Source organism: Patagioenas fasciata, chromosome 11 (genome assembly GCF_037038585.1).
Source record: "Patagioenas fasciata isolate bPatFas1 chromosome 11, bPatFas1.hap1, whole genome shotgun sequence".
In the NCBI taxonomy this organism is placed as follows: domain Eukaryota; kingdom Metazoa; phylum Chordata; class Aves; order Columbiformes; family Columbidae; genus Patagioenas; species Patagioenas fasciata.
In genome coordinates this window covers 8,268,719-8,289,565 of record NC_092530.1, presented here as the reverse complement: position 1 = coordinate 8,289,565, position 20,847 = coordinate 8,268,719, and the positions used below count along the sequence as shown (strand labels likewise).

General features: G+C 48.4%; 1 protein-coding gene across 1 annotated transcript; it reads right to left on the bottom strand.

Moving 5' to 3' along the window:
* Nucleotides 1-2,812: 2,812 nt before the first annotated feature.
* LOC136106521 (uncharacterized) lies at nucleotides 2,813-18,581 on the bottom strand. The gene is made up of 4 exons (XM_071813667.1): nucleotides 18,542-18,581; nucleotides 17,982-18,038; nucleotides 13,256-13,378; nucleotides 2,813-3,660 (listed from the first exon to the last, which is right to left on the bottom strand). Exons 1-4 carry the CDS (start codon nucleotides 18,579-18,581, stop codon nucleotides 3,170-3,172), a joined length of 711 nt encoding a protein of 236 aa, XP_071669768.1. The 3' UTR covers nucleotides 2,813-3,169.
* Between the last annotated feature and the right edge of the window lie 2,266 nt (nucleotides 18,582-20,847).

Below are 20,847 nucleotides of genomic sequence, written 5' to 3'. Positions count from 1 at the left end.
TGTGAAGTTATAACCTAGAAAGCATCAATGTTAATAATTTCTTTGATGTTCTGAGTGTGTCAGGAACATGTGTTTCTGAGTACGTGTGTGTATCCACGCCAGCGTGTGTGAAATGTTCCTGTAGTCACCGATCTCTCAAAGCTCCTCAGCATTTGTGTCACTTTGCAGGTGAGCCCTGTTCTCTCCCAGTGTGGGTGTATGGGATGAACACGGTAGGGTACATGCAGTTTCCTGAGACCTTTGGGATGGAAGTTTATGTGGAAATGTAAACATTAATTACAGCTCCAGTGAGCTCCAGTTTCTAATTAATTGCAAATTAAGTTAAAAATAGAGCCGGTTATATAAAATATCACTCGAAAGCCCTGAACTACCTGGTTACACAATACCCAACAATGAATGATCTCTGCCAATGCCTCATTAGGGGTGAAAATGCTCCAGGTGTGATTTTTGGAAAACATGCATAGCAAAATGAATTGGAAATGGCTCCTTCTCCTGCTGTGACCCACTCTTCACCCCCATGTGTATCCTCATGCCATGCTGGGTTTTGTCCTGTGCTCCATCCCCAGGGAAGGAGCTCCCCAGATGTCCCATCTGCAGTAAGCAGAAAACTCACAAGTTGGTACCTGGTCACTGCTTGCAAACCTGGAGGTGCAAAATGCTTTTAAAACTCAATTCCCCTGAAAGGCAAATCCCACCTCAGGGCTAAGGACACAGGTTTTCCATCCCAGTGGTTCAAGCAGTCCGGGTGGTTCTCCATCGCTGTTTACCAGGCAAGGCTGCTGTTGCTCTGCAGCCTGACAAACCGCTCCACAGCTCCTCTCCAGAGGTCACTCGTGTTGGCCGGCACCCAGTGTAAGAGCAGTTCATTTGTCTTCTGTGTGTGTGCACAACTGGCTGGCTCTAAGATGTGCAAATTCTTTCACTAGTTAGTGTTTACAATCAGAGGAGCAACTTGCAGGCATGATGGGTGCCATCAAAGAGCATCAGGAAGGATGCAGAAGGACCTCCAAGGGCTTCTGGTTGGGAACAAGCCTCCCCTTCCTTCCCAAAAGCCAGTCTGCTCCTGCCATGGAGGAATTAGGTTTGGGACAGGGCTGTTGCTTTCTTAGTTGGAGACTGATCAGAGCAAGTGGAAGATCCTGTCTGGAGCGTGCCGTTCAGTGGGAGAAGCTGTGATCTCCAAGGCACAAGTCTCAGGGAAAATAGACTCAGATGGCAACTTCCTTCAGTTGCCAGATCAGCTGCAGGGATGCTTGGCAGCTGGTTTTAGCACCAGCATTGTCTTCTGCAGCTCTTTCTATGGAAATGCCTCCAGCGCAGCCATGGGCAGGCTCCAGATCTGATGGCCTTTGGCTCAGCCCCTTCCCACAACGCTTTTGCTCTTACAAGCTCCATGTCTGTCTGTCTCCTGGGAACTGAAAGGCCTGCACAGGGGATGATGTGGTTCCTCCCCCTTCATGGAGCCTTTTGCTGGCTGCCAGCTTTTCCCTGGTGTTATCTTGTGCTGCTCCGGCTCTTCATGTTCCTGTAAACACTTCCCCAGAGTGGCTGCATATAAAAGGAAGAAGAATATGGATCTGACCTCTCCATCCACTCCCTAAGGGGCCAAGCAGCTCCTCTCTCCTGGCAGAGCCTCACCACAGCAAACCCTTAGGAGGTTTTTTGTTTCATTTGTTTTCATTTAAGTGGAAAAAAGATTATTTGCCATCTGAGGAGCTGCTTGGAGATCACAGTCAGAGCACGAGGTAGTTTCTCTGGGATGTGCAGGGATTTCCCTGAACTGTCCCAGGAGCCACCACCAGGAATTTGGGGTGAGAAAAACTGCTGTCTGCAGAGCAATGGACTTCTCTGACCTGCGGGGGGACAAGGCACGTGCTGGGGTGGTGGATGCAGGTTGGGGGGGAACAGTCTCTTGGGGCTCCCATGGGTGACAGGGAACAGTCTGAGGAGCACGGTTACAGCTCAGGTCCACCAAGGTCTCTACTCTGCTATTTACCTTCCTTGCTTCTGCCAGGACCTTGAAAACCACTGTTTCTCACTGCTGGGACCAAAGCTACCATTGACTATCACAGCTCCAGCTGGGTCTTCTCCGTTATCCATCTGTGCATCCCCCAGTAGGCTTACCTAGAACCTCCATCATGAAGTTATCCATGAAACACCCCAGGGACCATTTGCATCCTGACCTGTTGTCCTTCCCGCAGGTATCAGGGAGGCTGAAGTCTGCCATCAGATCAGTTTGTCACTCAGAGGCTTCCTCGAGTTGTTTAAAGGCTTTGTGCCCTTCCTCACCCTGATGGGGTGGTCTGTAACATGCCCCCACCCCAAAGTCACCCTCCCACCCTCTCCTCTGATCCTGACCCGCAGGTGATCACCCAGAGGGTGACTCATGCTGTGGAGGAGCCCCATACATCTGAGCTGCTCCCATTCTCCTTTCAGGGTGCGGCTCCTTGGTCATCAGGGGCAATGTTGGCTGGCTTGGCCATGGCTTCCTGGGGCAGCACCCTCCCTCCCACTGGCTCATTTCTGGCTGCAGGCCCAATGCAATGTTGGGCAGTGTTCAAGTGTTTGTGTAAGAACAGGAAGATATCTGCAAAACATCCTGACCTCTCACAAAAAGAAGGTTTTGCTGAATCCAGTTGCAAACATTACAGATGGAAGAGTTTTGGCAAAAACATAGGGCAGTCAGATATACAGCTTCAATTAATTTCAGAAGAACTGAATGTTTAAAGCACTTGTACAGATTTGAACAGCTAAGTTCAAACATCTGCACCAAAGAGATGAGGAGACTGGAATTAATTTTTGACACCAACTATATTTTATTACTTGAAACACCAGGAATATTCATTCTCATAGATGTGGGAACTTCTGCTGCATGGTACCTCTGGCCCTGAACATTCACTCTGGGCCTCCTTCCTTTTACTATGCCCCTCCACTCGTGATTATGCCGCTTAGGACATCATACATCCTTCCCGATGCCCACAGCAAGGAGCACTGTGTTGTGGGTACAGACTTGTAACCCTTCTGACTGCTGGGTGGGCTTAACGAGCAACCTACACTCCTCATTTTGGGAGCACGGGCAGTGTGTGCCACCTGCTACCCGAGGACATTGGTGGAGACTCTCAACGCACTGGAGGACATCCTCCCCTGGGGTGGGGGACGGGGCGTCCCCTCACAGCTGGTATTTCTTCAGCAGATCGCTCTGCCACTGCCGCTTCTTGTTGGGAAAGGCAACGGGGATCTTAATCTTGCGGAACTCCTCAATGCATTTCCCCAGCTCGGACTCCAGCGCCCGTCTCTCCTCGCTCACCGCCGCGGCAGGGCTGACCTCCACCCCGTTCTCCTTCACCGCTGCCTGGTCGCTGTTTCTCCTCTGCCCTGTTTGCTTCACCTCCTCCAGCTTCTTCAGGGACTTGGAGAAGTCCAGGGTGTTGGGGCGGGCTGGACACTCCTCAGGGGCTTCTGGCCATGGCGAGGAGTCGATGGGGCTGGGATCCTTGGCCTCTGACTGGGGGTCTCTGCCTGGCAGGGTCTCATCCGTGTCTGGAGCTGGCCTGGGCTCACTGCAGCTCCCGGAGGTTGCAAAGTTGTCCCCACTGGTGGGACTGGCTGGGTCCTGCCTTGTCTCATAGCTTTGATTTGGCTCCTCTGGGTCACCATGGGCTGGGGAAGGAAAACAGAGAGTGGTGTGAGGAGCAGGAGCTTGCACAAGCCCCTGGTGACCCACTGTACTGTGAGCAAGGCTGGGGTGCAGCCAGGCCGGGGGTGCGGGTTGCTCGGATCAGTTGGGCATGGGGCAATCCCAGTGGGGTCCCTGCGGGGTGCCCAAATGGGCAGGGAAAGCCGAGCCACCACCTTGGTGAGCCCTTCTCCAAGCCTTGGGTTGGCCGAGCCCGGGGACCAGCCCCAGGTGGGGTTGGGTGGTCCTGGAAAGCTTATGGGCTTCCCATGGTCTGTGGTTTCGTCTGCAGTGGTGCTGGAATGGTCCAGACAAGAAACCTCAGATGCAAGGAGGCCTGAGATGGAAGAAGCAATTGCTCAGCCTCCCACAGACCTCAGGCAGGGCTTGCACACACTTTTGTTTGTTAATGACAGTGGAAAACGAGCAGTGACTCTGCATGGGCAGCAGTCACTCTGTCTCAATTACCAGCTGCCGGGGAAAAATCTGTCAGTGAGAAAAGTGAATGGAAACTGCTAGGAAAGCATTGAGCAGAGGGCCTCCCTGCTCGCCTCCTCAGGTTTGCAAAGAGAGACGTGTTTACAGCTGAACCTGGACAAGTGTTTGCTGATACCCGTGTCTGGTGTGGACAGGGAGGTGAGAGGGCTCTTCACCCAGTCCAGCAGACCTGTCCCACACATCCCTCCTCAAGGCACGCTGTCACCTCTGGTGCTGTCCCAACAGCCACGACCAAAGCTGGTTTTGGGATGAAACACACGAGTGATGCAGAGGAAGCTGGAGATGTGTCTGTGGGGCTCTGGAGCTGCCGTGGGCGCGGGACAGGCCCGGTGGTGGGACAACAGAAGTGTCCTCGTGTCTGAGGGCTCTCAGCACACGGTGGGTTCAGGGCTGTGCTTGCCAGACCCTGCTCCACAGCTGGCAGAGACTTTCTCACGATTTGGCTGTTTTAGCAGGTTTTTGTTTTGAAAGTGTATTTTTTTTTTCCCTTGAAGTTCCTGTTTTTCTAAATATAGTTGGCAGCAACACGGGCCTTTCTGCTCTTTAAAAGCTTTGGGAAGGGAGGCGTGTTTCTTGTCATTGTTTTCATTTGCACAGCTGTTTTTTTGTTGGATCAGACACTCAGAGACTTTCTTCCCATCGCAATAACAATATTTGTTATTCTGAGTGGTGGTATTAACCTGGCAGTGGTTTTCATTGCTTCTTTTCAAGGCACTTTGAAAAAAACTGTTTGTTGTACAGCTCTAATAACATCAGTGCCTCTCATTTAACGCTCTGGAGTTTCCAGCCCTTCACCTATACCCACCTCTGTGCTGCTGGGGCTGTACATTTGCTCTTGCATTAGAAACACTCCGGTTGTCACAGCCAATGTGAATTGCAAAAGTGCTGTTACGTGGGGTTTTATAGGGAGCAATTGCCATTGGGCCATGAATTATCCTCACCCTTTTCCACTCTTCACATTGTAGTTTTCTGTGCAGGACTTTGCACATGGGAGTGCTCAGGACTGAGCAGACACCATCAGTAACCAACAGCTGGTAAGTATTGCCCAGCAATGCACCTGACCATTTAGTGTTGCAACATCTGCCCTGCCCAGATGTACTCCAATTTTTGCTATTAACATGTGAAAGCAATCAAAAGGGAATTTGAATCCAGATCAAAAGTATAGATATACTATAGGAAAGGCAGCAGTCTGGGAGAGGCCATCCTGGTGACACCCCCCTTGCTTCTCCTGGGGGAGTTTTCCCTGTCCCTTTTCTCTCTTGGTTTGTTCTACTCCTTTTTTTATCCCTTAAGGTGCTTTTCACTATCAGAGCCCTCAGTGGTGGCTCCACGAGCAGGTCTCCAGGTAGGAATTCTGCACGGGGGACCTGATGCAGGGAGGACCCCAGCGCAGCTGAGGTTGCTTCGGGGCGCACCCACCAAACCCCTGTGCAAAGCCACCGCTCCGCTTCTCAAAAACGAAGAGCTCTGAAAACTGAGATTTTTTCTCTAAAATGTCTGAATTCCTGACCTGCTGGGATTTTTTTTTTTTAAAGCACATCTGCTAGCAGACATATGAAACAGGGTATAAAGTATTTCTATTTCAAATTCCTCATCCTACACTTTGCCCCCATGGAAGCAGAAAATGTCTAGGTGGATTTTCATTTTCCTTGAAAACTTTTTGTAGAGATAGAGGTGGTTTTTATTTTTGTTTTGTTTTTGTTTTTCCCCCCCCCTCTTCCTTCCTCTTTTTTTTGACATTTACTTGAGCAGTTCCAGCACTGAAATTACTAGAGGTGGAAAGCACAAATGTCATCCATCACAGCAGAAACTTTGAAGGCTGGATTTTCTTCAGCAAATCTCTCCAGGAAGTTACAAGGATGTATCTTTGCCCCGAATTCTTTGAGTGATGGAATAAAGTCTCTAAGTTCTTATACTGCTTTAATAATCTTATCTGCGAGGCTCACAGCTGCACTTGTGAAATGGGGAGCCGAGGCATGGGGAACATAAGCTGATGCACCCAAATTCATACAAGAGGCCTATGGCTTAGCTGGAGACTGAATTAAAATCTCTTCAGTTCTTCCCTGGTATCTTAGCTCCTGCAACATCCAGTGACTGTAGCTGGCGCAGTATAGCATTTTTTTTTCTAAAGCTTTTGACACATTTTACATCACATTATTCACATTTGAGGCACAGAGAAGTGGAATAACTTGTTAAGGTCACCAGGCTGAGAACAAATCCAAGTCTCCTCAGTGCTGCTCCTGCACACTCTGCACCGGACCATGCTGGTTTCCTTCGCATGGTCTGGCCAGGCTACAAACCTGCAACCTTCACACTCGTGCAATCTCTCTGCTCCTGCTGTGTTCCCATCACATTATCTATAATATCTGGGTCTGATGAGCTTGGGGAGAGCAGGACAACGGTGTAGATCCCCAATGAAAACTCCCTTTCTAGAGCAGAGGTTTGCCAGGGCATAATTTATTTGCTTTGGAACTGCCAAGCAGGTGATCTTCAGGCCATTCCTGTGCTTCTCCAGTGCATGGTCCCCTGTGTAAGTGCATAACTTGGTCCAGATCTTTTGCAGGTACCAGTCGAGCAATTCTGCTAATTTAGATATGATGAGGTCGTTTAGGCCATCTCTAGGTAGCCAGGGGACTTTGCATAATGGAGCTAGTGACTCTTAACGACTTGTCTTTGGAAATACTCATTAATTGGCCATAACAATTTACTTACGTTTGCTCTATCTCATTCACCAAGGGCATGTTATCTCAGCCTGTTCTGGCTGGTTCTCAGACTAACATCTGTAGAAATGATCTTGCACTCCCTGAGAAATGCAGACCTCAGCAGGTATTTATTTTATCCCCATATGGTGCTGAAACACGTGATTCCTCCCGGCCAAGCATCCTGGCCAAGCATCAGAGCACACAAGTTCACCTGCATGGGCACACGTGTTTCCAAACAGCAAAGAACTGGAGGGGAACCAAAAGCAACGTGAATTTGCAGAAGTTCTGTGAGGAAAGTTGGCTTCACCTTGGAATTTTCAGGATCCAACGACAGGCAGATGTCAAGGGGCGAATGTTCATCTTGGCCAATCTTCTACACTGGCCAGATATTCCATGATTGGTGCAAGATACTTAGGTCTACGGATCTGTGCTTAACCCTGTCTATGAGACCAGAGTTTTTCTGACCCAAACTAAAAGGTTAGGGTGTGCTAGTAGGACAAGTGTGTGTATTCTTTCTGTGTGCTAGTGATTTCAAGAGTGTGGAGTCCTTTTTGGCGAAAGTCTGACCTGGACCAAACCTGACACTGAATGCTCTGGACTCCAAGGCAGTCTAGGTCTTCCAGGGTATTTCCTTGCCACTGTTCTCTGCAGCTTTGGACAAATAACTTCATTTTCCCTCAGGCTAAGCTTCCCTCACTTTGGTGTGTCTCGTCAGTGAGAGCCGTTGTGGGGCCAGCTCGTGTCTGGCAATGCAATATAGCTCTTGAGATGATCCTAGGACGCTTCACAACTCTTTCAAGTACACCTCACAGCTACTGAATTGGGAAAAAAAGATCTGTTACGTAGACTGATTTTCTCATTGTTTTTTAATTTTCTTGGACTTTGCTTCCTCTGTGATGCTTCTGTCTACTTTAGAGCATCAATTAGAGCGCAGAAATGACACTTTGGTGGCAGCCCCATGGTGCTGATAGATGTCCTGCTGAGTGCAATTAATGGGCTCCAGCTCATTATCTGCAGGGAGAAGCACACGCTGTCCCAACCCCTTGCTGCTTTTTTGGATAGCATTTTGTATTTCCTGAGTGCTTGACAGGGAGATGAGCTCACCATGTGCCAGGAGCCCAAGGATGGGGGTCAAACTGTTGGGTTTGCTTCTCTTCGTCAGAGCTTCCAGACAACGAGGGTTGGGGTGAGGTCCTGACACACGCAGGTCAAGAATGGTTCATTCCTGGGGTGCTTCCCCAGCCAAATGGGGGTTCTTCAGCTCAGGCTGCATTGGCCTCAAAGATAGCTTTTCCTTTCCAACTATTTGCTGCAGATTCCCAGATTTCCCCCAAACAGAAAAGGAGATTTTGTCCCGAACAAAAGCATTGTTTGGCCCGTACCAGACAGCCAAGCAGAGAGCCAGATATCAGAGAAAAACCTGCACCATGGGCAGAAGCACCTCAGATCATTTCTATGGCTTGGCTTTATTTCAACAACTCTTTTCCTTCCAGTTTTTAAATGAAAAAAAAGCGCAACAGCATATTGCTTGGGGTCAAACAGAAACATCTCGGTTCCTTTACAAGCTTATTTAGCTTCTTTCTAGCCTCTGAAACTTAGGGTGTCGTGGCACAAAGATGAGTAACACTTTCAAAACAAGGGCTGGAAGAGCATGTTTATTTTGTGTATGTGTGTGTGTGCCTGGAGAAGGGGAGCAGAGACCTAAATGATTCACTTCAACCCAAGTTTTGCTTGCCCCAAAACTGTGTGCAGAAAACAGATTTCACTCTTTGTCCAAAATGTTGGTGCTGATGGGGAGCTTGGAGTGTGTCCAGAAAGCAGTTGTTGATGGAAATAATTGCAGATTTTATATGTAAGAGAAACTTCCCCAGGAGGTGCCAGCCCGTGTCTGCCTTGAGTTGTGTGATGGTCAGGGATGGTCACGACAGGCTGGGTGGTCACCAGGATGCACAGGGTGTATCCACAATTCACCCATGCCCAACGCAAAGCAGCCGCTTCTGTGCAAGCTCTTAGACCCCGTCAGTCTCAGGTTTATTGAAAAGTCAAGCTGAGCCTGAAAACTGGTGTCTGCTCTCCTGTTTGGCTCTATATCCCCTTATTTTATCAAGGAAGGACAAGGCTCAACATAAATAAATATCTTTGACCCAATCTGCCCACAGCAGTAGACTCTGTATTCCCAACAGCCTCAGTTACACCAGTTGTGCCAGTGAAGGTTGTTGCTCAATCTGCATCACTGGTGACTGTTGTGAATGGATTAACTGCTATGGCAACCCCAGCAGGACCTGGAAGTGCCAGGACCAGGACAGACAAACATCCTTTGGTTTTCGACTTCCCTGCTAAAACCCAAGGTCCTTTCCAAGCCCTGTGGAGCAACATGTATATACTTAACATCACAGGCATTGATTTTGCTTTGCATGTTCTAAAAATGTCTGTTTAATGGCATTAATCTGGCTGGTGGATAGCACCAGAACTTCGCGTGTGGCCGTGCCAAGGTGCTTTGCTCTCAGCCCGGTACCCAGGCCCTGCCATGCAGCTCTGGTGATGCCCATGAGTGCTGAGCTGGATCCCTTGGCAGAAAGTACCAAGCTCAGCTAGGCTGGATATCTGTGATATGCAGATGCAGAGAGTGGCTTGAGCCCAAAGCTCATTGCTTGGGCAGCAGAACCAGCTTGACTCTCCCTTGCTGCTATTCTTGTAATCCATTCCTGGTGTTGTGGCAGGAAAAAAACCTAAGCAGCAAGGGGCACCTCTTGAAAAACCCAACCTTCAGCCTTGAAAAAATAATCCAGATTTTTTCCTGTCATTCGGATTGTTCTTTGCTGTCAGGAGGAGGCAAGGTAGGTTCAGGAATAATGGATTTCAGTGGGTTTTTTGTTTTGTTTTGGTTTGGTTTGGTTTGATTTGGTTTGCTTTTTTTCTGAGGGCTGACTGAAGCATGAACTTCTGTCCTTGGAGGGAAGGCCCAGCTCTCAAAGGTGGAGGAAAGCTGGTCAGTGGTATCAGCTGGTGTTGGTACCACGCGTGCCATGGATGGTTGGTGCCCAGCAGCAGCCTTTGGTGGACAGTAGTTCTGTTCCTGCATTCCTCCCAGGTGATAAAGACAATAAGAATAGCTTGGGAAGTGTATAAATGATGGAGATGGGCTAAAAAACATCACACTTTTCACCTCCTGTGGTTATGAAGGTCACAACTTCACCTCTTGCAAGGATGTTTAGTTAGCAGAATCATGGTACCGGGCAGTGTGGCTGCAGGAAACAAAATACCCTCAAGAGCATTACTCTAAATAAAATAAGCATTTGCTGAGTGCTTGTGAATATATACATACATGGCAGGAACGGGTGCAATATGGAAATGCCTCCAACCTGCAAGGCTGTGCAGGGGAGAAATGCAGACAGCCCAGGAGCGTGTGCATATGAGTGCTGTGTTCTTCAGACCTTTTTTGCATTTAAATCAGTTTGTCTGCCTCGAATCACAGGTGGATATCTAACTCCAGCCACCTTCTGTTATACGTGACTTCTGTCAGTACCCAGGGTCTGTTCGGAGACGGAACAAACACCACAAAGGGTGTGTTTCTGCAGTTAATTCAGGACCGAGCCCTTGCTGTGATCTAAATCAAGCCCTCGCCACTCGCTAAGCCCCTCAGTGAAGGCTGACACGATATCCATCAGCAGGCTAATTGCTGTTACCAATTTAATCTCCAACTTCCTCGTATTTCCCCTTCCCGGAGCTGCAGACACCGCCAGGCGCTGCGTGCCTCTGTGGCCTTAATCACACAGAGCCTTTCAGCTCCACCCCTGTGAAATCGCTTATGTTTCCCAAACATATCCTTTCTGTTGTTGTTTGAGAAGGTTACGAGCTCTGCTGTCGGTTTTAAGCAAGGTTTCCTGCACGGTGTGGATCTGTGCAGTCCAGATATTCTTTCTTCCGTGTTCATAAGCAGTGGGTATTCAACCAAATATAATGTCACTGGTTAATTTAGCACCTGCACTAGGCTGTCTCAGTTTTGGCACACCTGGAGAAGGTGGGGAAGAAGCAGCAGATTCAGACCCCGTGAGGGTCTCCCAACTCTCTCTGCCTTTGCAGGCTCTGGTAGGCAGCAGCTTTGCCGTCCCCTGTTGCAGGGATGTCCCAGGTCCTTGCAAAGTCCTTTCTGAGAGCAGCGTATGCATGCAGTCTGCTGGAGGAGTTGCTTTGGAGGAACTGTGAGGTGTCTTCTAAAGCGAGGCCAGCTGAGGGGTGGTGAATAAGTACAGGACGGACAGCAGTTTTATTGGACTAAGACTTGGCGTGATTGCTTCATTTGATCATGCTTTTTGAGTGCAGTGACTCCAGCTTTATGGCAAGGCTGGGAATTATAACACATTTCATTTTGGCAAAGCAAAACGAATGCAGACACGAGAGGTCAAATTCCGGTGATGGTGCAAAGCCAGGCCCTCAGATGTCGGACGCTGCTGGAACTGAAGCCAATGGAGTGATTCTGATTTACATCAGCAGAACATCTGGCCCAGGGCAGGCATTTTAATACTGTGTGAAGCAAAAGCAGCTTTCACTGGGCACTTCTTATCAAGCCAATCAATATTGGGTAAGACCCACTGGTTTCTTGGCCAGAATTAATCATCAAGGCTGTGTATGGCAAATGCTTTACAAGAGGTGCTGCTCTGCCCAGAGGAGCCGCTCCTGCTCAGCCTAAGCTGCCTCCCCAGCTCAGAGGCCACAGGGCACAACAGCAGCCGGGGAAAAGCCAGCCCTGTGCTGAGCCCTTCAGGCTGGAAGAGGCCAGGAAGTTTTTCCAAGGGCATAGACTAATATTGGGAATGTCTACCTGGAGCAAACCATCCCTAAGCCCCAAATGGATGTTGCAGTGTGAGTTATTGCATCAGTTATTACCACTCCTCTTGGTGCCCATAAAGAATTGCCAGGGTTCTCTCATAGCTGAAATATTTCTTAACTTTGCTCTAGCTTCAGCACGTGCTTAAAAGAGGGATCAGGTTACTCCTGACAGTCACTGGCAGACTTTGAGGGTGTCTCATCTTCTTAGGTCACCTGTTTCTATCTGGGGTGAATTTGTCCCCAGCCACAGAAGATCATCACTGGACATGCCCCTGAGGTGGGATGACAGAGTTCTGCCTGCATCCACAGCTTTGAAAAGATTATTGAGGAGATCAGTTGTGCAAATGAAAAAAATGAAGCACAGAAATCGTTTGGCATTGATAGCTGGGGGAAAAAATGGATTCTTGGGGTCTCCTAGTCATTGGCTGTAACATCATGAAAGGACATTAGGTCTTATATGGTTAGAAGACCCAGAAATGAATGTCTGCCAGTCAGGTTTCTGCTTTGCTGGGTTCCCTCTAAATGAGCAAACAAAAACCATGTGAATCCAGCAAAGCAGCAGGTCCCCACACTGGGATTTGTACCTTCATGCCTCTTGTTAGCAACTTACAACAAATAGGTATTTTTACTTTCTCCAGCATCAGGGAATGGCAGAGCGCGTCTTGTAGTTCCTCAGGAGCAGATCAAGGGTGCTCATGTGTGAAAGGACGATCAGTGATCGCTTGCTGTTCTGTTTTTGGTAAGAGCTAAATGCTTGCAACCAGAAGACATGATTCAGCCTTACATCTGCTCTCTGCCATGGCATGCGCAGTGGGAAACTGAGCTGTGGAAGCAGCTTAGTATGGGAAATTTGGGCATGGGAGAGCCTATAGCACCCCAGTGTTGACTTATGACTTATTTAAATATATAGCAAGTACGCAACAGTATAGGTTCATGTGGGGAGAGGGGTGACTTGGAATGCCCACCTTGCCCAGGGCTGATGCTCATGAGTGGAGGCCTCACACTGCCTGGACCAGATGCCACCCTCCAGTGACAAAGATGAGCATTAGGGTCAAGGGGGCTAAACCAGAGCACCCAGGCTGCATAGCGGGGTGAAATCAGGCTGTGACGAAACCCGTGAATCCTGCATACACGAAGCCTCAAGCCCACATCCCACCTTCCCCTGCTGATGGAGAGATGCTTTATTAGCGGTGCAGAGCCAGTCACAGTTCCTCCAGAAGAGACAGCCCTTACTGTGCCATCTGCCCCTCTCCAGCAGGTTCTCCATCCTGGGGTGTCCTCCCTGAGCTACGTGCAAGCCAACATGTCTTTGACTCCAAGCCTTAGCCCAGCTTGGCACTGGCATAACGAATCAGGAGCAAATCAGCTCATTTGGGATGAAGGAATGAGATATGACAGGAAGAGGGAGAGACCGTGACATGGGGCTGGCAGGAACACGCATCCCTATTGAGCGCCTGTTGCTAAGGGCAGGTCCATCAAGATGACCAGCATGTGGCTCTGCATGGTGTGACTGCAGGTACCCACGACAGCAAACTGCCATATTTCTCACCTGGAAGAGCTTCTGTCGTGTCTGTCTTGAGGTCCAGGATGGGCTCAGAAGAAGACATCTGTTTTTTTGGGCTGTGCTCCGTTTCTGAAGGCTGGGGAACAGGCAGGTTAAGCAAGGAGCTACCTAAAAAAATCAAAATGCAAAGGAGAAACTTAGAAGGCAAGTGATGCAGCGGGAGTGTCAGAAGGGGCCAGGGTGGCATGTGGTGATCACACTTCACTCCTGGTTGCCCCCAGAGTCTAAAGCACCTCCCAAAGCACCACGCTGGGTGCCCAGGGTATGGAGTGGTCTGGATAACGTCTGCTGTGATCCTCCCCAGTGCCTCCCAGTCCCTTCTTAGGGCACTTTTTCAGCTTTGGGCAGTGCCTGTGACCACCTCTCACAGCATCCCTCCCTGTATTGCTATTCTTCCTCCTTTTTCTTTGAAGCTCTTCTACCTCTTTCCTAACACTTTATATCACTGGATTTCAAGATATTGCTTCATATATACTGACTTTGCAAACTGTGGAAATATCAGTGTGTTTATCCCAAACTCAGTGCTCCAGCTCTTCCTTCTTTTTCTTTCCTGACATTTCTATGCAAAGACTTAAATTTGCCATATATCACAGATAGAGCTTTGGACCTAAGTGTATTTCCTGCCCCTACAAGGGATTTTTCCTCTCCATGACTGAGGCTCAGAGCTGGTTTATCCTGTTGGCATGCAGTGCAGAAAATCCAGGCTGCTCCATTTCTACTTGCTCTGCCCACAACGGTGGCTGCTGCCCCCACAGAAAGTGCTTGTGTGGGGTAGATCTGCTAGAAATGCCTCCTAGATTATTTGGGATTGGCATCCCTGGGCTGCTCACACATGTGTCCAGAGGCTGTTGCATGCACTGTGGGTGTGAGGTCAGTGGGACTTGGACCTGTGCATGCACACATAGCCCTGTGCGTGCTACACCATGCACTCTCACCCTCATGGATCCCCTGCAAACATCTATATGATGCAGGAAAAACAGATTGGATCTGGTGTTAGCATCTGTTCTTGCCTGCATCCCACTTCCTGCAGCTGCACAGGCCAGGGGCACATGTGAGTAATCACATTCCTGTCCCTACTTTCTCCCCCGGCTCCCACGTGTCCACATGCTGCATGTGTGATAGATAGACACACCCTTGCTCTGATTTAAATATTTCTGTGCTAAATACCCCACAGAAGTGTTCACACACTGCTGTGTACCCAGCACAGGGCACAACACCTCCATGACCAAGCCAGGTCCCCTAGGTACAGCCACTGTGTCCAGAAATCCCCATCAGTGCTCTTTATAACTCCATTTTCACACACTTTAAGCTGCTGCTCATCTTCAGGGCAGATATCTCCACTCTCCGAAACCCACATGCTGAGAATCCCGTCAAACAGCTGATAACCAGATTTAGAGCAGAACTTATACTTTCCACTGATGTGAGGTGGCGACTTCATGTGCTCCATTGGGAATAAAGCCTGAGCCCTCCCTTTCCCAAAGCTGTATCACTGCTTGCCCCACGGACACGACAGCCAAGTGGAGCTTTCTCACTGGACAACCGCTGGGTCTGGCGTGCAGGTAAAACCCTTGAAGCACAAAGCCCTCCACAGGCCGTCCTGCAGTGCTCTTGCACTGCTCTTGCAGAGGGAGAAGAAGCGTTTGGCCAAGGTCACCTTGATTTGGGGTGCAACCAGAGCGTGCTCCACCTTGGCATGGGAAGCGGTGGAAGTGGGTGCCCCAGCCTCTGAAAGGCTGACAGCTGAGCAGCTTTCTGTGGCTTTTGGTTGCCAGAAGCCAGGACACCAGGGACGGCTCTTGCAGACAACCTGGCCATGCTTGACTTCCACGATACAGCACCCATGGGCCAGAATAAGATGCAGCATCCAGGAGAGGGCAGCAGAATCCCAGCATGCTCCGTGCCTTTTGCCACCCTCATTAATTGTGGTTTCTGAGAATCAATTCCTGACTCTTTCCTAAGCTGTAAACATGGCCTTCTACTTCCCATAGCAATGATCTTTATCCAGATACTGGAAAAGTCTTTGTGGTCACTATTGGTCTATAAAGGTTTTTAATTAATGTCCCAGAGTAGCTATCTTTGCACCCAGTTAAGCAGAGGGACTACCTGCAGTCCCAAATTGACATCTGGAGGAGGAAGTCTGAGACAAATTCAATGCCGTGGGGCATCGCAAACCCTTTTGGGAGCTGTGTGGGCTGAACAGGGCAGAACTCAGCCACCCAGCAGCCATGCTGAGTGATCTCCTTTGCTGGCAGACCAGTCCTGTCTCTCCTGAGGTTACAGATCCCCTCGATCGTTGGGCACAGGGAACTGCAGCCATTGCCTCTGTACGCTGCAAGGGAACATGGTTTTGCACTGACATCCTGGCACACAGGTGGAGAAGGAAAGAGTTTTGATGGAGCAAGAACTGCACCGCTGAGGCTCCATCACCGGATTTCAACAGCTGAGGTTCCCCAGGTACCTTCCGAACACCTGCCCAGCATCCAGCAGAGCTCCAGCAGGGGCCCCGCCACTGGGTTTCTGCTTCCACACGCTGTCACGCAGCAGATGAGAGTGGCTGTGCAAACCGGTGCTTATTAAAGATTTAGAAGGCAAGCTGTCAGCACTGCTGCTAAAGATGGGCTTTTCCTCTTATAGCCCTATCCCTCTCTAATACTAATAGGATTGGAAGGAGGAGGAGAAACGGCGGCGTGCCGACCAGCTGACGGTGCGTGTTTTTTCCTTGCAAAGGTTTTGCATGCCTTGGAGGATATTTCTAGCAGTTTGCTCGTCTTCCAACACCCTTCCTTGGTTCTCTGGGGTTTTGGGTGAATCCCTCAGGCTCTGCAATGGGAGGTGGTGCAGCCTGGGAGCAGAGACACCGGGGAGAATTCGCTGCTCCTCCTCCTGACACCTCCAACAAGGGAAATGGAGCTGGCAGAGGGGTCTGTGCTCTGCATCCTCTGCCAGAACTGCATTAACCCTCATTTGCTTTAAAATTACAGCTGGCCAATAGCTGGAGTTTCCATTTCTGCAAGGATTTTTTGGGATCGGAAGCCTGGATTTGGACCAGGTTGGAACAAACACAAAGGGTTTCATCTTTCTCTGCAAAGGACAATGCTACAATCAAAATGCATGCCAGCATCACTTCTTGAGCTATTAAACATTCTTTTTTAGTGATGCATCCAATAAAAATTTTCAAAAAGGCATTTTGACATGATGCATACTGCTTAAATGTGTAATATCCTTCTAAATTTGAGCAAAACCAGACCAGTTTTAGGATATAGCTAAGGTTAAATCTATGGCAATAGAGACCTGTTTCATTCCAGTTTTTCTTTCCAGTTCTACTTACTCTCTCATTTTTCCCTTTGGTTAAACTAATTAAGTTTGTGAATCACTCAGATCAATTGATGTTGAAGGACATAATATAAGTAGTTTTGCTTAATTGCCTGGAGGCAAAGGCGAGGTAGCAGACTCCATGTCTTCTTCATAAATAGTTTGTTGCTGTTTGTTTATTATTATTATTATTACTATTATCATTATTATTATTATTATTATTACTATTATTATTATTATTATTATTATTTTCAAGGAATCAGCAGTGAGGATAACTGGCAAACCCTCCACCTTGTGTCCCTCTATGTCCTTCAGGGATTCCTCTGCTCTTCACATCTTCCTCCTGGGTGGCAGGAATTCTCCCATTTCCACTGTCACTCTGTACCCAAACCTGCCCTTGGGTCCAACTGAGCACCCCATCCTTATGTTAGGGGTCCAGCCCATATGTGCAATATGCCTCTTCAGCCAGAGCAGACAGCAAAAGCATCATTATCTCTTTCCAGCAGTCAGACACAGAGAAATGAAGAAATTTGCAGAGAAATAAACCCACCTCACCCCAAAAAAGAGACAAAGCCTACAGCCTGCAAAGTCTTCCTCCTGTTTCACCTTTCTCCCACTCTTTGCCCTTTTCCCTGCTCACAGTTTGAGGCCAAGATACCACTCATTGCACAATCTGCCAGAGCCTAATCAAGACCTGGGAAGCCTCCTTTCCACATTACAGGTGCAGTTCACCCCTTTCCATTTCCTTTCTGGAGCACTAAGTCCTTTGGGCAATGACCATTTGTGGTTCTGCACAATGGCCTTTCCCAAAAGCTGAGGAATGCAGAATAAAACATGCCTGAGTAGCACTGGGAGCCAAGCACAAGCTGAGCAGTGCAAGAGGAAGGCTGTGCTCTCACTGAGGTACAGCATCCTTCAAACCTCCCTGTCGGCCAGCATCTCCATGCATGCAGATGCTCACTGGAGCATCTTATTAAAAGTCCCCCACTCTAATGTTAAAGGTTTGTATGAGAGGTGGCTGTCTGCCCTTCCTGCCTCCTCTCCAGCTAACCGAGCCCTGAGCACCTTTTGAAGAGACTAAAACTCAGGATTTGTGAAGGCTTTGAAGTCCGCACTGAAATGTGTTAGCTCAGCTCCGCTTCTGATCTCCAACCCAGTTTGTCCAACAAACGTGACAGCTTAGATGGTATCCTAAGAGTCTGGTGAAGGGACTGAAGCCACCAAGGAGGCTTTCATGGTCAGTGAGACCAACACTGGGAATCACAAGCAGCACAAAGCCACTACAGAATCTCAAATCCTCTAGATGCCTCCATGCACAGACAGACCTGAACCCCCATCTTCATCCGCACCCTCACCCACTCCCAGGCTTGCCCTGAGACAACGCTCATGATGTTTTTACCTGGAAGGCTGCAGTGCCTGGACAGCTGCCTGTAGAGTTGGCCTCGCACAACAGGACCTAGAAACAAAGGAGAAGGTGTGGGTATGGCTCTCTGCTCCACGTGACAACTTTCTGGTGACCTCTCTTCACACCAGCACACCCCTTTGGGAGGGATGCAAGGAAAGAAAAAGACCGCTGTAGTCCCGTCCCATGGAAAACTATTTCCAGGGAATTTCCCTTGGATGTGCCCCATGAAACCAGGCAGGATTTATGGCACATGACACATGGTCTTCTTTTGAAATGCCCCTGGTAGGTGCCCTGCTGCACCCATCCAAAGCATTTCATGCCTTTTGGAAGTAGAGAGTAAGCTGACATCCCCCTTAATCCAGGAAAACATTTACCAGCTCAAACCCATGACACTATTTCAGTTAAAGATGCCCTTGCACTGGCAGGAACCAGCCAGTTTTTAAGGGAAGATGGTGTCCCATGGGCGCAGGGGTAAATGGGCCAGAGGAAGAGATGAGGAAAACGCCTGAGGAAACCAATGGAGTCCCCTTGCCTTTGGATGTCCCCCTTGGTACTCTTAAGGGTGTAACAAGCCTGAGACATCACAACCACCATGTCCCTACTCATGCTTTTTCCACCCAGAGGAGTGAAGGAACTGCCCTGTTGCTCCTTGGAAGCCTGGAGAATAACCCCTGGTTTTCATCCCTGAAATCCTGAGTTGTAGAGAGGTATAAACAACCTGTTTATTGCTTGCAGGGGAGGAGGGGAAGGGGTGGAGGACAGCATCAAATGGTTTATTAATTCATTTGGTTTTGTTGTGGAAGAATAGTGGGCTGCAACAAGATATCTCTCCCTCTCTGGTTTTAGCTGGTTGCTATTGAAAAGAAATTTTCCCTAGAAACCCATTAATACAATGTGGAGAAGCAGGTTAAAATTCCACTTAATCTTGACATATTGTTCGAAAAGGAGAAATTAGAATATTTTGTTTAAAAGCTGCAGAAGGAAATGCATTTTTCACATGTCAAAAAAAAAGGGTTTTTCAGCACTATTTCCCATTCTTTTTGATGAATTTGCCATTAGTCTTAATTAACCCCAAACCTGCATTTTTCAGCAAATAAATAGTTCACCTGAGCATGTTTGCAAAGATCCATTTAGGAATTGTAACTACTTCTGTAGGTAGCAAGCAAATTGAAATAATAATTAAAAAACGCCTCCGTGCTTCTAATACACTGGGAAAAAAAAATCTGTTCATCTTATGTTAAGTCAACAGAATAGTGGATAATGGAGAAGAGTTAATACATTTTCCTGAGTGCTTTTTGATAAAGGCCGTCAAAGAGGCTTTTAAAGAAACTCAATTGCCAAAGGGGGATTGTGTAACTTCCACGATGTATTAAAAGCTTATTAAGAGACAGAGAGGAAGAAATGAAATCGAGAGTTCATTCTCAATGTATAAATAATATAATAATAGGACATCCCCGAGCGTCCATCTTAGGATGAAAGTCTTTTATTAACAATGCAAGGGGAAAAGGGTGAACAGTCAAGTGGAAAAAAATTTCAGGGAATAGAAAATAATATCAGCAGTCTGAGGTTCGGATCAGCTGCGAGGGGACCGGGTGCAGGCACGCTAATGAAGAGCCTGCCAGCGGGTTAAATGAAATGGCAAGCAGTGAAAAGCAGTGCACACTATAAAACGTCGCTTGAAATTTTCCTACAGTGGGTTTTAAATCAGCCTTAGTGACTCAAGAGAGAGGATAAAAATATATAAGACCCCATAGTAATGATGTGCAGAGGAAGAAATGCTGGCTCAGCAGCCAGAAGCAGCACGAGGAGTCGACCGCATTGGGCAGGGGGATAAGAAACCACAGAAAATATAAAAAATGCCTTTAGGGAATTGAGTAGTGCTCTGATTTCACCTAGAGGCCTGGGTGCTTCTCCTTAGGATAGACAGACAGGATTAAAGTCTGCCCAAAGCCGTTCAGTGAAACTGTGAAAGGCGTAAAGGGAGTTTTACAATGAAGAGGGTGAGATTCGTGTAGTCAAGGCTAAAGAGGAAAGAGGTAAGGAGAAAGCTGATGTGAGTGTTGCCATCATCATCAAAACACAGGATTTTTATGGAAAGCCTCCTTTAAGGAAGCCTCCCTTCCAAAATTATTTTAGATAAGACTGAACATGATAAGAGACACAAACCTGCAGGGTATTGGGCATCACCCGCCAGCTGAGGTTAAGGAGAAACTCTCCTGGAGGGGGGCCATTGAAACCCAGAGCAGGGGTTTCTTCCACCTTGACCTGAAATCTCTGCCAGGCGCTGTCACGGAGCTGGACACACGCTCTGCCCGCTCCTGCCCGCTAAATCCTCTCCTCCTGATCCTGTTTTCTAATGTAATAGTTTGCATTTTCAGTCTGCCCACGTATCATTTCTAGATGGGCCAGGGCGCTTAATCCCCGTTGGTTTATTCATTATTAGAAAGCTTTTCAGTTTTCCTTTAACCTCATTCGGGTCTGATTTGATTACAGAATACATCCAGTGCTGAGTTCACGTTTCTGAGGAAGGAGTGGTAGTGAGGGGACGGCCGTGCAGCCTGGAGGGAGATGGGCAGGAGGAGGTGCCTGGGGAGGAGAAGGGACAGGTGATGGGTGGGAAAGCTCCAGTGTCACATAACTGCCAGCAGCCGAACCCCGCGGTCCAGCCTCTCCTGCCTCTCCATCCTCAGAGGTTCACTCTGCAGGGCATCTTTAGCAGGGCCAGGGTCAAGACTGGGATGTTTTTTACCCCTGTTGTTTGTGGAAGAATTAATCAGAAGATTGCAGCCCACCAGGCTTTAAGGTTGGAGCTAAATCCCTATAAATCAGTGTCACTGAGCTCCCATCCGCCGATTATTTA